Raw genomic sequence first — 17724 nt, 5'->3', positions numbered from 1 at the left:
CAGCCCGGAGATAACGGATTGGGCCGTCGACCAATGAGGAGGCGGCAGGCGGGCACGTGGTGCACGCACCACCAAAGGGGCGCCGCCGCGGCCTGCGGAGCGGGGCAGGGACAGGCCCCAGCGTGCCCCGCGGCGGGCGGGCCCAGCCCCGGGGCGGTGCCGGCGGCCGCCCCAGCGCTGAGTGGGGCCAAGTCGACGGGCGCCGCGCGTCCGGGAATAGTGAGAAGAAACTGGGAATTCTGCTCAGAGCTGGAGGAGGTCACCTGAACAGCTCGTAGAGGCTGAGGAAAACGAAACCAAACTGTATTTTCATGGAGGTTAATGACAGAGAAACTGTCAGAGAAACGACCCTCACAAAGGGTTTTCCCAAGATAATGGCAAAGATCCCATTTTCAGATAGTTTATCACTAAATAATTGTCCAAGGGCTGAACTGACAAGGAAAATGTGTCGCTTCTCATACTTTGGTAGCTACTACTGCCTAGTGAAATAGAAAAAAAATACATTAAAAAAATACTGACTTGCTATAAAAAAAAAACAATGACAAAAAAATGCAGAAATACAAGGCCCCTTGCAAGCCATCCTTCAGTAAACCACTGCTAGTTCAAAGGTTTTGGGGGCAGGGCAAGGCATATGGAAGCACAGAATCACAGAATCACAGAATGTTAGGGATTGGAAGGGACCTCGAAAGATCATCTAGTCCAATCCCCCTGCCGGGGCAGGATTGCCTAGACCATATCACACAGGAATGCGTCCAGGCGGGTTTTGAATGTCTCCAGAGAAGAAGACTCCACAACCTCTCTGGGCAGCCTGTTCCAGTGTTCGGTCACCCTCACCGTAAAGAAGTTTTTCCTCATATTTATGTGGAACCTCCTGTGTTCCAGCTTGCACCCATTGCCCCTTGTCCTGTCAAGGGATGTCACTGAGAAGAGCCTGGCTCCATCCTCATGACACTTGCCCTTTACATATTTATAAACATTAATGAGGTCACCCCTCAGTCTCCTCTTCTCTAAGCTAAAGAGACCCAGCTCCCTCAGCCTCTCCTCATAAGGGAGATGTTCCACTCCCTTAATCATCTTCGTGGCTCTGCGCTGGACTCTCTCTAGCAGTTCCCTGTCCTTCTTGAACTGAGGGGCCCAGAACTGGACACAATACTCCAGATGCGGCCTCACCAGGGCAGAGTAGAGGGGGAGGAGAACCTCTCTCGACCTGCTGACCACACCCCTTCTAATACACCCCAGGATGCCATTGGCCTTCTTGGCCACAAGGGCACACTGCTGGCTCATGGTCATCCTGTTGTCCACTAGGACCCCCAGGTCCCTTTCCCCTACGCTGGTCTCCAACAGCTCTGTCCCCAACTTGTACTGGTACATGGGGTTGTTCTTGCCCAGATGCAGGACTCTACACTTGCCCTTGTTATATTTCATTAAATTTCTCCCCGCCCAACTCTCCAGCCTGTCCAGGTCTCTCTGAATGGCTGCGCAGCCTTCCGGTACATCAGCCACTCCTCCCAGTTTTGTGTCATCAGCGAACTTGCTGACAGCGCACTCTAATCCCTCATCCAAGTCATTAATGAATATATTGAATAGAACTGGTCCCAGAACCGACCCTTGCGGAACTCCGCTAGACACAGGCCTCCAACTGGACTCTGTCCCGCTGACCACTACTCTCTGGCTTCTTTCCTTCAGCCAGTTCACAATCCACCTCACTACCTGATCATCCAGACCACACTTCCCCAGTTTAGCTGCGAGGATGCTGTGGGAGACCGTGTCAAACGCTTTACTGAAATCGAGATAGACCACATCCACAGCTTTACCATCATCTATCCACCGGGTAACATCCTCATAAAAGGCTATCAAGTTGGTTGAGCAAGACTTCCCCTTGGTGAAGCCACGCTGAGTGCCCCTAATGATCCCCCTATCCTTGATGTGCCTAGAGACAGCACCAAGAACAAGTTGCTCCATCACCTTTCCGGGGATGGAAAGCAGGCCACTTTCTTTTTCATATTTGGGCCTTTTACAATAGTGTTTCTCAAGTTCAAGAGTGGTCAAGCAAGCACGCTGCTGAGGCAGCGTGAGAAGACATTACGTTTACCAGAAAAAGCTGGTTTTCACACTCACCTAGAATGATGGGTTTGAGTCTAAGGGTTATATCACCTGGTCTTTGGGTAGAGAGGTTTTCTTAATGTGAGAGATCCACAGAAAATACTGGTCTGATTTGTTTCTATCAGAAATGAATGCAGAAATCCTCCTCTCAAACCTCCACCTTAGCAGAATGGAAATACTCGCAGGTAACTGCAGTAGCTGTCCAGCCACTGACTGACCCAGAAACACATTCTCTGCCCCTTGCTTATGCCTGTTGCACAGACACAAGGCTTCTCCGTTGCATACAGCAAATTTAATCAACAAAGAAGACTTTTCATGTTCGAGTTTTGACTCTTTCAGGAGCAAAAGAAACATTGCTATCAGTAAGAATAAGGACTCCTCTTGTCTGCGGCTCATGCAAGAGCTGCAGCTGCACAGGCTGCAAGTGAGCTGACACAGGAGAGGTCTGTTGGGGGAGGGAAAGGGGGGTGAAAAAAGACCTCTGTCTCAGGAACAGTGAGGCTCTCATCTGTGTCAGATTTCACCCTTGCTGCTTTCTTTAGGAAACAGCGATCACAGATCACAACTGCATAAATTCCATTAAAGGACAGATTCTAGAAAGCAGTATGAATGTTGAGCTCTAACTGTAAATCTACTGTTGGATCTAGTAGATCCAACCTGGAACAGTGAACTAGTTAAACACGTAATAGTATTTATGATGCTATTAGAAGGAGAAAGAGATCAAGATCTTGTCCATAAGATATCTGACATGCTTTCTTTGCCCCACTGCAAAGTTGGAAATGCGCAAATTCATCCATTACGCAGCTGGTGATGTTTTGGTTTTTTTTTTTTCTATTAACCCCAAACTCTTTAGAACAAAAGCAGCAGAGAATTTTCTCTATTGCCTTTTGCCAGTCCTGCTGGATTAAACTATTCCTGAAGATAGAAACACAGGTCTATTTAGACAGCAAGTCCTGAAGAGAATATTTTAAGACAAAATGACACTTGCCTTCTTGTCAATCTGTTTCTCAGTGCAGTTTACATAGGTGCTTCATATTTCCTTGTAAAAGAGGACAGCAGACACCAAGAGGCTGAGTCCAGTTGCTATGGAAACGTAAACAGTTAAAAGGGATTTGCATCCAGGTAAATAGCCAGCTCATTTCCACATGAAATGAAGACTATCCTTTTGACAGAGTAGTAGTTGATATTTTCATGATCATTTTCCAGTTCTTGGGTTTCATCAACCTCATGTTCGCTTTTGTCTCCAACTCCAGATGGTTCAAGGACAGGGAAATGGGTAAAAGTGGTAAGAGCAGTGGTGACTGGGCCCAAAGTTTGTGTTTCTGCAAACTCTGACGCACTGAAGTTGTGAGGACCTCTTCCAATTTGAGTGGCTTGGTGTGAGGAAGAAGATCTCCCTCATTGCCTCAGGCACACATGGAGGTAGAGCACAGCTCCAAACTTCCATTCTGACTACCACAGCACACAAGAACAAGGTGGTACAAAACACCAAAATTAAAACAATGCACAGAGCTGATGCTTCCCTAAGTCATACACCTAGGGTCATACACCTGGAATGTCAACCAGTTATTATGACTTAATCCCTGTGACACCAAATCATATGAGCATGAAGAATATCCCATCTCCCACCCTTTCCTGTCACCTCCCTCTCTTCCTTAAGACCCTGCATCTCAGTAACTATGCTTTTGGGAAAGGTTCCAATGCTCTGCAAAACCCATTAATGCTATTTCTTAAACTGTAGAGAAAGACTTGTCTAGTATATTAGAACATCTTCCTTGTAGGGCACGCTACATTCAACATAATCCTACATCTCTTGACAAGAAATCAGAGGTATAAGACTTGAGTTTTCCAGTGCAGAAGGTGCATGCGCTTAGAGAAGGAGTGAGGGGAAGTGTTCACACAGGCTCAATCATTCCATGCAACCAGCTAGTCTCCCTCTGTATAGGGTGAAGTGTCACCTGCAGAGTATGGAATAGCTTTCCTCTGCACTCCTTTATCTATAAAAGGAAAGGTTGCCATGTTCAGGTAAGACATGTTCTAACCTGTGCCCAAATTATTACTGTAATTAATGAAAAAAACAGGATAAATGCACAGTATTAATAAAAAATTCTTTTTAAGTTGGTGCGGAATACACAGCAGCATTTGAGGTAATTTTTGAGAAAACAGTGTGCAATTTCCACTTTAAAAGGATGCTGAAACATCCACCCCAGAGCTAAAGCAATACATGAAGTGTGGAAGACGTACCTTGCAGCAAGAGACCAAACAACTCAATCTGTTTTCTTTAAGAATTAAGAGGTACTTACATGGGAAAGAGACTAGTAACAGTAAGAAGTTTATGTTTCGCAAACAAACAAGTAGCTTCCAGAGCTGGAAGCTGAAACTAGACAAATCCAAACTAGAAATTAGGTATGCAGTTTTAGGAATGCATGTAATCAAAAGCTAAAACAACTTACCTGGGGCTTCAACAAATTCAGTGTCAGTTAAATTGGGTCCTCCCAACAGAAGAATAATTCTGTGTCTCGGAGGACAGTGGCTTCACAAATTTCACACTGTGATTTCTACTGCAGTTTCTTTTATACACAAAGTCTGACATTGTTGTAATGACTTTAAGCTTTTATCAATCTATAGTAAAAAGTGTGAAAACAAGTGTCATGTGATTTATAAGTGTTGACTGTATTGTGTTGTTTATCTTTGGACAAACAGGGAAAACAGACCGAAGAAGTGTACTTGACCAAAGTGAATTGTGCAGTACATGTGCTAGTACAGATGTACAGAAGGTCCTGTATTATCCAAAAAAGGCAATGGCCAAGGTCACTGCAGTGCGAGAACATGAGAAAATTCTGGTTAAATCGGAATGTTTGGGATGCTTGCTGGAATTGTTCTTGGTTAATGGAGTGCATGGTTAGGATGTTGCAATGTACCATGACAGCAAAATTACTGATACAAGCTTAACAGACTAATACGTGTAGCTAACAAGAATTATACTTAATGTGTTAACCAACATGGCTATGAAATGTTAAAAAATTGTTAGTAATATTCCATTTCATTAAAGGATTTGGCTCTTCAGAGCTTTTCCACACGTGATATTTCTAGATCCCAAGTCGGCCTGCTCCAGGTTGCAATGAAATAAAGTAATAGCTTTCATTTTCAAAATAAAGAAGATAGGGTTATCTCTTGGCATCTGCTTAAATAAAACCAATTTGCTGTACTAATCTTACTTTAACAGATCAGAAACGAACGTACCAAAGATAAGGCAAATAAATAGTTTCTATTTAATCTCAGTCTAATTTGCCTGTCAATGTGAAGTCTACTATAAATCAAGACAGAAAGTAGCCTGAAGCATTAATTTCTTTTGTGTCAACAAAAGGAAGGCTTATCTCCACAAACTTGCTGCCAATTTTCTGTCTCTTCAAAATAAAAATGCACTCCTCGCTCGCAGGAGGAGCAAAAGTACCTGAAGAAGGACACATGGAATACTTTCAACAAATCTTGCTCTGCTTCTGTGTTTCAGAGAACAAGTCTTATGGAAATAGCCATCTGATGGGATCTCACAGAGATGCGAGCAGAAACACTAACTTAGATCTCGTGTGCTTTAATCAGCAAACAGTCTGTTCGGTTCAGCCAGCATTTCCCTGCTCTGATGCATGTACATGCAAACACACAGCTGAGCTGATGTATTTCAGTCAGTTGTAGTAACAATAGATAATATTTACTTTTGGTTATTTGCTTTTGCCACCTCTCCAACTTCTTCCTGTGCAGCTTTTAAATAGCTTCCAAACTCCCTCTATGCTGCACTCCAGAAAAGGACTGAACAGACAATGTACCAAGTTAGCTCTTCCACACATCTATAGCAGGGACGCTGAAAAACAGCCCAAAAGGCTAAACTTGTCACAAAGCTCAGTTTAATTTGACAATCCTCATAAGGCATCCATGTAAATTAAAAATTCCCACCAGGGTCACATACATTCTCCCACAAAATAAAATGTGTTAAAACAAAGGCCTGGGATTCCAGAAGATGCTAGTGGTTACTGGTCTTGGCCAGGCTGCCGCCGCTGGCAGTGGGGTCCAGGAGACGCAGCACCAACAGCGGCAACTCAGGAAGCGGAAAGTCAGCTTGCACAAATCTCTTTCAATAGAACAACAAATAAAAAGGAGAGAGATTTGTGCAGAAAACATCATTCTTCATCCTTTCTGGGAAAACAAAACAGAACTAAAAAGGTGATAATCCCATTCAAGGAGCAAAGAGCAGAGCTTGGAGTTCTGAAACCCCCAATGCTGATGGCCCATTTCGAAAACTAATGAAGCACTCCAGAGGCCTGAGTTTATTATTGCTTTATCCCAGTTCAGCCCAGGCTAAGGCTATGGTGAAGTCCAAATTAATTTAAAGCCAGAAAATGCAGATCCAGTAACAGCACCTAAGTCCCCATCCACACATGGGTGTAAACAGATAATTTTGCTAAAAAAAAAAAAAAAAAAAATCTCCCGAATTTCCCCTCTTCCTGTGCTATGTAGATCCCCATAGCAGGGCTAAGATTTGCCCCAAAGTGTATTAACAGATTCCCTCTCACATCTCCTTTAGCTGAGCCTCTTCCAAATGTTTCACCTTTTATTCAAACTAGTCCTCTACCCTGGTGATACATCAGCTCAGAGATGTTTCCTGGGAGCACCCCGAGAGACACACAGCTACCCACACGTTAAAAAGAACGTGGCAAAGAGTCTTGCGAACCATCGCCTGTACTCGGTAACACCCAACGATGCTTTGCCCTCAGCTTCCTGAGACCAAACAGCACAGACAAGAGAGCACCTCCCTGTCGTGCATGCCTGGCCGGTGATCAAGAGAAATAGCACACTGTGTAAATGAAATGGCATCTTACCACCACCACAAGTCAGAAAACAGACTCAGGCAAAGCGAGGCTTCAAAGTTTCACATCAAGAAAGAGGGTGCTTCCCTCAGACTATCGTATGACAGGGCAACTGTTATTCAGGCAAATGTTATTCAAGGCAGTAAAATTTTAGCATGGATATCTCCATGGCTGACTTACAGGCCCATGCTAGAGATCTTTTAAAAAATTAAATTAAAGGTCCTGTTAATTCCTCCAAAAGGACAGAAAACACAGTGCATCTGACGAACGCACTTTCTACACATCCTAGCACACTTACAAAGGTTGCAGCTAGACTTGTCAAAACAGTTAAAAAGGTTTAGGCATCCAGCTAGTACCAGAACTGATAGCATTTGGGCACTTAAATTTAACTTTTTTGAAAATTCAAGCCTACACATTTCTTTATTGCTTGTCCCATTGAGTGCAAAGGGAAAACTGAGAGGGTAGGGTTAACTACAGAAGGATTTCAAATCCATCGTAAGGTTTCCCTGCTCTTTTATATATATATTAATATACATATAAAAAGCATTATTATTATTTAGCCACCTGGGAGCAGGGAGGGAACAGGAGCTATTTTAAATTAGTTTCTTAATTATTTAAGCGTTAGTCCCCTACCTCCCAAATCACAATACCTCTGTCACAGTAAGGAGCATAACATGAAAACATGTTTGCTGCCACTGACAATTCCTGAGTCTCTCCTTTGCAGAGCTTCAGCCCAAATATCAGGATAACGGCAGCTTGGCACAGATACACTCCCCAGCAACATACACACAGCAAGTAGGACATGCCTCAGTGGCCTCAGACAAAAAAAAGAAAAAACAAAAACCAAACCACCAACCAACAAACTTGGAGAAACCATCCAGAAGAGCCTCAGAAAAGGAAACTATCCACTTTCCATGGAGAAGTGACTGCCCAGGAGTCCCTGCCCAGTATAAACTGAATCAAAATATCCATCCCACAGCCAAAGGAGATCTCCGAAACCTGGCAGTGTCACACGCTGGATACTTGAAGGCACATTTGATTTGTGTTTTGGGAGAGAAATCCAGTTACAACAACACACTGCAGCTGCAGGGCTGAGGGAAAGGAGGCGACACTTGGTATCTTTCCTCTGTTCCTGTCCCCATTTTCAAGCTTCATGGCTGGCATGAGCTGGTGATCTAAGCAGATACATTAACATCCCTGAGTGAAATGGCACCATTTGTGGCCTCTGAGACTTTGTCCTCAAGCACCATTGCTGGTGTGTCTGTAGTGACTGCTGTAGTGTCTATGGCAGGAAGTGGATTCAAGCCCTGTGATAAGATCTGTTGGATGGTTTTCCGCAAATTGGGGTGCAGCTGGTTTTGGGTCTGGTAAAAAATTTCTAAGGCAAAAGACTTGAGGGTGCCAGTGCAAAGGTCCTCATAAAGTGGAATTGTGTACATCCGAGACATCTGCAAAAAAAGGAAAACTGAATAATATCACTTCAATAAAAGTCAAGAGGTTCAGTTCTTCTACAGCTACACTCCCACAGCCCTGAATGACTTCAGACTGGAAACAAGAAACACATTTCTTCAAAAGACAGCTGAGTCTATTCTAAGTAAGTTTAATGCAAAGATTTTTATGAATGGTAATAAAACAACCCATTTGCTCTCTAAGACTGAGCTACTTCCACAAGTAACAGAACTATTTTTAAAAGGCCAAGGAGAAGAGGCCACAGCAAACCCATGCGTTAATCTTTTGCTCCTGCACAATAAAAACTAGTGAAAGGAATTACATGAGCCCTAGCCTTGCTCGAAGTGTAAATATTCAAACAATCTCGTGATTTAGTAGTGTGAAAATTTCTGGTCTGGAAAAGCCAGGGCTGCTACAGAGCAACACAAAAAAATGCACTGGGCAGAGCTGGGACAAGGGTATTGAGTTAGGCTAGAAAAGCAGAGATTATCTGTAGGCATTTCAAATGACATCTGCCCATTCCTCCCCACCCACTAGCAGGTGAGCCATGCTCAGCCCCTTCGCAACACACCTGGTCTACACTTGGCCAGGAAGCAGAAGTTCCAAGGTCTTTCACGTCGCATGTCTCATGCACATGTCTCATGCACTGAGAGGTGCAGTGATTTTAATCCAGCAGTTAGTACCTGGTTTTCCAAGAAGCGACGGACTTTGTAAAGGTCTGGATAATAGTCATTTCGGACTACAATCTGCAGCCAGCGGATACGGATTTCTGCATTCATGGAGTCCAGCTGAGAGGAGTAACATTCCGAAAGCTTTTTTATCACCTCTGAAGAGAGCACATACACAGGGAAAGAACTATGACCCATTTTGTCAAGTTTGAGGGTCATCAGAGAATAATGAATCATAAAATCACAGAATCATAGAATGGTTTTGGTTGGAAAGGACTTTTGAAGATCATCTAGTCCAAACCCTGCCATGGGCAGGGATATCTTTCACTAGATCAGGTTGCTCAAAGCCCCATCCAACCTGACTTCACATGAATGATAAGGTCAACAAGGGTTGGGGCTCTTTAGAATTCAATTCATTCTTCCAGGAATACTTTCCTACTATCCTGACAGAGTACTCACCATGTGGCAGTGGTGACCCATCTAGCAATCTGTCTAAGAAAAGCACTGTTTGGAACGTTCTCCATTTAGTGAGGTCAACACTGCTGGCAGCAGCAGCAGAGTCCAGAGGCTCTGTGGTCCAGAGTTTGAAGAGCGTCTCCACTGGTCTGGTCAGACTGGATCCCTGAGATAAGTCTGGCTCAGCTAACGGAGGTCCTGTAGCATTGAGCCAACGTTCAAACTCCAGTCCTGGAATGAGGAGCACCAAAAAGGTCAAGCAGGAGTCTCTGCAGGTGGCTTGGCTGTCTCAGGGTTCAGGACGGCTTCTAGCACAGTTAGGAGAGGTTCTAACAACAGCAAATCAGACCAGCGACATAACAGTCAGCAGTCTCATCAGGCCAGCCTACGCTGCATCTGGAAGAGTGCCAGCAACGCCTCTGCCAAATTTAACCATGAGTTTTCTAGAGCTCTACACTACAGTGAGCAAGTACAAGAAACACAGATGCTCTTAAGGCAGCCGGGCTAACAAGTACCTATGATCAAACTATGTTCTAATATAAGGGTTTTTTTGTGCATGCATTTCTCTTTCTCAGAATTTTGAGGAAGAGTGAAGAATACGGCAGAAAACCTGCTTCATAAAAAAAAAGGTCAGAGAGCTGACTGAACTCCTCCTACCCACCAGCAAAACCAAGCAATTTTAATTCTTTTTATACAATCAATAACTAGAACAAAACAAAAAAGTTTCTCCACAAGTGGCAGAGCTAGCAGAGCCCGGTTTCCAACACAGCTCTTCCCCTAGACCCTTTACCACTTCAGCACTTTCCTAACCCTTGGCAATGCTTCCTGTTCCACACCATCTACCCTAAAACTCCTCTCTCCTGCATGCCCTGAATATTAGCCAGGCAAAAGTTAGCCCGTGCTGTAGTTAACTCATTAGGCCATGCTGCAGCTTTTCCCGCAGTAGGATCACTCATCTACATCTCTCCACAGGCAGTTTCCACAAAGCCTGTAGGAACCCAGTATCCTTAAGAGCTGTACTCCACTGCTGGTGTGCTTTAAACTGACCAATGGGTTCAATAATTACTTGCAAGGATGGACACATGGCAGGATAACATCAGTCTCGTTTCTTTAAGCAAGTGGGCTAATAAGCACCTAATAGATTACAGACCTTTCAAAAATCCATCAACAGATATAAAGAGGTGATATAAGGGAGAGTGAAACATTATGGAAGAGATTTTATACGCATGGATAGGACCTTGGAAAAAGTTACAGTTCTCAAAGCATGTTTTCTGTAATTAAAATAGATGAAATTTCAAAGTGTGTTCACCTTTTCCTTGCATTTGAGCATGTGTAAATCTCACACACACTGATCATTCTGTCTCCAGTGTGAAAGATGAGTTAATGAGAAAGTTCACTGAGGGCCACTCAGCTGATTAATGCCAAAATTGTCAGCAATTCAAGACGTTCTCATTCCCCAACATGGAGGCAGTAACAATAAATCATCACAACCATCTGGCTGTTGCCAAAGGGTTTTGTTTGCCTTAGCATCTTCTTATGCATCCTCCAAGGAAAGCACAAAATCTATCATCCAGATTTTGTACAGCATTTACAGTTTTAACTAAGTAAATTTCCTACCTGCTTTGCTCTCAACGCATTGCTCTTTCAGCTCTGGAAAAAAATTCAGGAAAGAATCCAGAAGATCTTGAGCCACAACGCTGGTAAATTTATACTTCTCAATGTAGGCCTGCAACAGTAAAAATGATAAATTTTGGTCAGGAGAAAGACAGCTTCCTTTTGATGTAGAACCACTGCATGCAATAAAAAAAGTAGAAATGGAAGAGTGAGAACAAGTATTTGGAAGGTTAAAAAAAAAAAATCCAGAAAAATATTTTCCCTCCTTCCCCCGATGAGGAAAGCACCACAGCAAGAAAAAAATTGGGTAGCTGCAAATATATTGACAGCTGAGTATAGGGGTTTTTTTTCTGATACAGATCACAGAAACATTAACATGTCAAGGGCAGGAAGGTTTCTTCATACTTGACGCTAGTGGAAAGTCAGAATACAACTGGCCACTGTATTATTCACTGATAGATTATGGACTAAAGTCATACTTACAGAACTAAAGATAAGACAAAGATGGAATGGGGGATAGATGGGAAGAGCAGATGAAAAATATGCATGTAGCAAAAAGAAAAAGCAATGAGTTGTGTCACTTTTCAGAAAAAAATCAATAGCTGACATGAATTTTCTATAGGTTTGTAAATATGCTCCAAGGCACCAAACCTGCCCCAGTATAGGAACCATGCCCTTTGTCACCCTGGCTAAAAAAACATAAGCTAATACTTTTTAGTAGTGAATGAAGTCACATCATCTCAGTCACAGACAATCTCTGCTGGAACAGCTTTCTAATTATTTGGAGCACAGAACAAGAGGTAACAAAAATATACTACTACTCTGTATTTGGCACCTCATAAGCTCAGAATCTGAGATGAACGAAGAGCATGAGCACATGCACTTAAGAGAAATCCCGTAGGAAAAATAATCATCTAGGCTGACAGGCCCACACCATTCTTCCACCTCAGACACACTTGCATTGAACTTTACCCCATCAATTAGCCACAGTGACAAAACCTGGAAAAAAAAAAGAAAAGCAGCTCTAAATCTCAAGAGGAACACATGCTTATTCACACTCACTCTTAGGAAGGAGTCAAAGTGTCTTGGGTCACCACAGAGCTGGGACAGGTAGTAAACAAAGCAGTAGCCTTTCTCATAGGTGAAGAGGTTCATTAAATTACTAGGATTTACACCTGAAAGGAGAAGACACAATGTCATAAGACACTGTAATGAGGACACTAATTTCCAACCCTTCCTAGTATACAGGCCCCTTAGAGATCACCAAGTGGAGATGCAGTGACTTAAAACCAAAACAACCTTGCTGTCAGTACATTTAATTTACTGCAGCAAATTAAACAGAAGCAGCCCAAACGTACAGGCTGAAAAAAAAAAATCAATTATTGTAAGCTAAGTATTAATTCCTAATGGAACAAGTCACTTCAAATTAGAAGTCACTGAAAATATACCTAGAATTTGAAGACAAATACTTTTTTCTTTTTTTCTTAGTGCCAAACTCAGGGAATCACCATACCACATATTTGTAGTAAAGGTATCAATATAAGGTAATCACTACTTGTTCCTTTTTTGAGACTTCCAACACATGGTTTTCCATTCCATTTGGTTCCAATATCATCTCCACTTGCATTTTAGGTTGTCTAAAATATCATTTAGATTGAAGACTACCTCCAGTGGTGATGACAGAACCAGAGAACAATCAATGAAGAAGATACATGATGCTGCAGTGCAGACATGCATCCAGCTCAGGGGATAACCAAACAGCCCCTGCATAGCCCACTCAACAGGAGAGCAAGTACATATATTTATGTGTATGCTCATGCATACATGCGTAGTTCTTACATGAACACATAAAAAGAGGAACATTTAATAGCACAGGATTTTATTTGATGTTTCCAAATATTTTCATCATAAACTACTTTATTTTACATATTCAGAAGCTCAAAACCACACAGCTTTCAAGGCAGTTTTTCACTCTATTTCTATCCAGTGTGTCTGTTCTTAAACAGAACAATATTTATAAAGATGAGTTAGCCAACTTTGAAGAAAACTTCAAGGCAAGTTTCCTTACTTACTTTTAGACTGGTTTACAAACCAGTATTTCTTTTTTCTTTTATAAAGGATATGTAAAAATTAGTCTTTTTTTGTCAATATTCCAGCATCGATATAGAGAAATTTTGTCTGCAGAAGCCTCAGCCAAAAGCAATACCTGGCTCCAGTTTAATCTGAAGCTTGCTGACTGGGTTGTCTTCTCCAAGGAGCTTCATCTGTCTGTGGAGAGCATCAAGGCGGAATGCAGTCTCCAAACATGTGAAGGCAGCACCTACCCCAGAAACAAACATATTAGTTGTGGGAAAATGACTAGCAAAACCTGACCTGTGCAGAAGTAGCACAGGTACAAAATAAAAGCTACTGAGGGTGTAAAAGACACAACAATAGTGAGACAGAATCACAGTAGTGTAATAGCAGAGAATTTGCACTTGAGTGCAAAAAATCCTTGCAATTTGTAATGAAAGTCAGAACCTAAAACAGTGCATTTGCTCCTTCTGATTACGCAGCAGGCTGACCTGAAAAACAAAGCAGCATGAAAACTATGCTAAAGTTTACATCCCTGGCATAATCTTATCAGTTCCTGCAAGATAAGCAGAGCAACATTGGAATAAGTATTGTACAGGTAACTCTCACAGAGCAATCAAGTGTTACAAAAAAAGTAATGTCACTGGTAGAATAGTAGACACACAATTCCATATTCAGTGCCAAGGATATTACTAAGCGAGTATCACCTCTTGGGTAAAAATAGAAAAGGATTAGATTTAGTCGGTGTTATTACAGGTCCTGTGGATCTTTTTTAGGCTTTATCCAGCTCCTACTCATATTTTATCATGCAATTTTCACCTTCAACTCATTAGGACTTCTTCTACAACTGCAACTGGGTAGGCTACTCTTTCTCTTCCATCTAACTGCAGTGTAGAGCGTTCCATGCTTTCAAGCCAAACTAGCTGTATTGCACTGGCAAGTCAAGAGATCTTTCCTATGCCCTTGCAGATGTAAAAAGCTGTGGAAAATGGATTTTCAGATTCAGAAGATACTTAACATCCAGAACCATTAACACTTTAGCCTTCTTTGCTAAGTCTTCAATGATAGGGCTTGTTACATAGATACAATCTCAGAGTCTCAATGTATGTGCACAGGAAACTGATATCACAGAATCACAGAATCACAGAATGTTAGGGATTGGAAGGGACCTCGAAAGATCATCTAGTCCAATCCCCCTGCCGGAGCAGGATTACCTAGACCATATCACACAGGAACGCGTCCAGGCGGGTTTTGAATGTCTCCAGAGAAGGAGACTCCACAACCTCTCTGGGCAGCCTGTTCCAGTGTTCGGTCACCCTCACCGTAAAGAAGTTTTTCCTCATATTTATGTGGAACCTCCTGTGTTCCAGCTTGCACCCATTGCCCCTTGTCCTGTCAAGGGATGTCACTGAGAAGAGCCTGGCTCCATCCTCATGACACTTGCCCTTTACATATTTATAAACATTAATGAGGTCACCCCTCAGTCCCCTCTTCTCTAAGCTAAAGAGACCCAGCTCCCTCAGCCTCTCCTCATAAGGGAGATGTTCCACCCCCTTAATCATCTTCATGGCTCTGCGCTGGACTCTCTCTAGCAGTTCCCTGTCCTTCTTGAACTGAGGGGCCCAGAACTGGACACAATATTCCAGATGCGGAGAATTAAGAATCAGGATATATTTGGAAGATAGAAGAACCTGTAGTGGCAGAGAAAGGGGCGGATGTGCTTCACAGGACACAGCAAGAACCAGGATAGCTAGTGTTAAGGGCAATTACTACAAGCTACAGGGAGGAGGATTAAGCAAGATCCAAGAGGCGTGGTAGCCAGTAGACTCCAATTTCTGTAAACAATGTCATTACAAAAATGCCTTTTTATTAACAGCAGAAGATACTCCAGAAATTACATCAGAAATAGCAAGATTTAGATCAGAGGTTTGTCTTCGAAACAAACTAGAATGCAAAAAGAGCTTACTAAAGAATGGCACAGGGAAAGGCATTTCTTAGTTTCCTGAACAATTGCTTCTTGAAACAACCAGTTCTAAATTTCAAGAGAATAGACCAAAATCAGCAAGGATCTTGTCCTATGTCAGAGGGACAGACTAAGATGGGATAAAGAACAGGTCAGTATCTTATGACCTATTCATATCATTGTCATGTATAATATAACATGACTTATAAGAACAGTCCTAACCACTGAGAATTACTCAACATAAAACAGCTTTCAAAGATATATAATATACATTATAACATCTCCATATATGCTCAGAGCACTTCTTTCCCTAAACTTATCATCAGCTCATCTCCAAAAACAATATACATGAATAAAAACAAAGGCATCCTTCTAAACACTCTCACTGCCAAGATTTCCAGGAATTTTTCCAAGATTGTTTACAGCGGACGTGTGAGAATACACATGGTACAGGCTTTTAAGAACATAACAAGACAAACTAGAGAAGCGTATGTTCCCGTCACTCACTTCAATAAAAATCCAATTAAACTGAAAAGAAATAGGAACTATTTACTACTTATGTATTCTAAAGACAGTACTATGCAATCGACCGGTGAAATTCACTGATATAAGCAAAAGCAAGGCTGTACAATTCTACAGGAAGCCTCAAACAGATAAACAGAGAGCTACATAGATGTGGACATTTTTTTCCCTAAGTGCTATTGCCATCATTCTTTCCAACAGTAGGTAGCTGCTAACTGATCAGGATTAGAAAGACACTTGTTCAGAGGATAGTTATTTCACAATGTAACCATGATAAGTTTTCTTACATCTTTCTCTGAAGCATCCTCTGCTCACCTTGCTCTGACATATGAACACCTGCCTGGTACCCAGCAGTAGTTCCAAAGTTCCCACAAACGTCCTTACAACGCTGTGCTAACACACCTCACTCAAATCCCCTATTACCGTATCAGGTATTGATTCCACATAAAGCCAAGACAACATCAGACCCTAAGCAGCCAAGATGTTCAATGCAAAGTCTGGGGCCATGTGTGTTCCAGAAATAAAAAAAGAAAACCACCTCCCTACAGACTTTTGAGCTCCCAAGGCAAATGTTTTATGCAGCCAGTTCTCAATTCTTCGTTAGACATCATATAAGGAGAAACATTTCTGCATCTATACCATAGGTCTCAGTGGTGATCCGGCGCTGTGCATACGTGGCTAGCCCCTCGCTCAGCCACATCTCCTCCCATGTAGCATTGGTGACTGCATTTCCAAACCAGCTGTGAGCAACTTCATGAATGACGTCAATGATCAAAAACTCATCGCTCTCCAGAATGGAAGAGATGATGAAGGTCAGGCATGGGTTTTCCATGGCAACAATAGGGAAGGATGGAGGAAGAAAAACAATGTCATATCTAAAATTAGGAGAGAGAAGAAAGAAGAGGGGAGAGAGGAGATAAGTAAATTACAGCTATTTCAAAAGACATACACAGAAACTATTTTTTTTCCTGAGGGAGGGCTCTTCTGAGAGTTTTTTGTGACTTCAGAAACAAACTTGCTAGATCAGTGGTGCTTAATTCTTCTGATCAGGGGATCACTGAGTATATTCTGTTGGCCAAGGACCTGCTCACATTTGGATGTAAGATTAGACAGTCTTTTCATATGCAGTGTATCCAGCACTTCCCAGAAATATCATGCTCCCTTCACACACACAAACTCATCACAAGCTGTGTATCTGAGAGCCAGGAACACTAAGATTACTCTACATACATTACCCACATACAGAATGTCAAGTCCCCAGAGGCTCCCAGGAAAGAGAGAGGCTGGGAATCTATCGATGAATGAATTGATTTGCTGTACCTGCAGTGTCAGCAAAATTACTCTAGTCTGTCTGCTTCAGAACGTAACAATACTAATTGTTTTGTTTTCTAAATTTCTCCATCAATGATCAGCACTGGCACACTGGGCTCTGTTCCCAGACCATTTCAAGCAACATTTTCTAAGTTAACAACGACACATTCTTCCTGCTTACCTTTAGCAAAGAAATATGGGAAGCCCTTACAAACATTTTCTCCCATCCAAAGAATGAAAACATTCTCTCAAAACCATTCTCTTTCAATACATAGTCAAGCTTAACTTCAGAAACTATTAATGCTGTTTTCAGGGACTAAGACGCTCAATGAGTCTGTGCTGAGGCAGATTTTCAGCACCCTCAAGCATACCACAATAAATATATGTCAAGTACCATATGTAAAAATAAATAAGATAAATAAAATTGCCATACATTTTAAATGGTGTCCAGCCCAATGTTGGACTTGCATCACAAAACACTATAGTATAAAAAACCTTCACTTCCCAGGGAAAATCCACTGTTTAGAAACCTCCAGTTCTGCCCACCACAGCAGGCAAAACACCACCATGCCTCCATGGTCCTCTCTGCCACTTGCAGAGACAAAACTCCAGAGTTTGTTTCCAGCTACTACAGTGCTGCCAGCTGAGAGGCTCATTTGTCCTGCTATTGCTAGCGTAGGGAGAAATACGATCATTTCTCAAG

The 17724-nt window shown here is 42.3% G+C and overlaps 1 protein-coding gene across 2 annotated transcripts in view; it reads right to left on the bottom strand.

The window, feature by feature from the left end:
• Positions 1-5988: 5988 nt before the first annotated feature.
• Positions 5989-17724, bottom strand: part of ABCC5 (ATP binding cassette subfamily C member 5) — a 73650-nt gene continuing 61914 nt past the window's right edge. For both annotated transcript variants that reach the window (XM_068406830.1, XM_068406829.1), the window contains 7 exons: positions 16350-16585; positions 13359-13472; positions 12215-12327; positions 11156-11264; positions 9542-9769; positions 9098-9240; positions 5989-8413 (listed from right to left, as the gene is read on the bottom strand). In XM_068406830.1, the coding sequence (XP_068262931.1) occupies positions 8141-8413; positions 9098-9240; positions 9542-9769; positions 11156-11264; positions 12215-12327; positions 13359-13472; positions 16350-16585 (1216 nt within the window). In that variant the 3' untranslated portion in view covers positions 5989-8140. The remainder of the gene's footprint in view (positions 8414-9097; positions 9241-9541; positions 9770-11155; positions 11265-12214; positions 12328-13358; positions 13473-16349; positions 16586-17724) is intronic.

This window comes from Nyctibius grandis, chromosome 8, assembly GCF_013368605.1.
Source record: "Nyctibius grandis isolate bNycGra1 chromosome 8, bNycGra1.pri, whole genome shotgun sequence".
NCBI lineage: Eukaryota > Metazoa > Chordata > Aves > Nyctibiiformes > Nyctibiidae > Nyctibius > Nyctibius grandis.
This window is presented reverse-complemented; position numbering and strand designations above follow the sequence as displayed.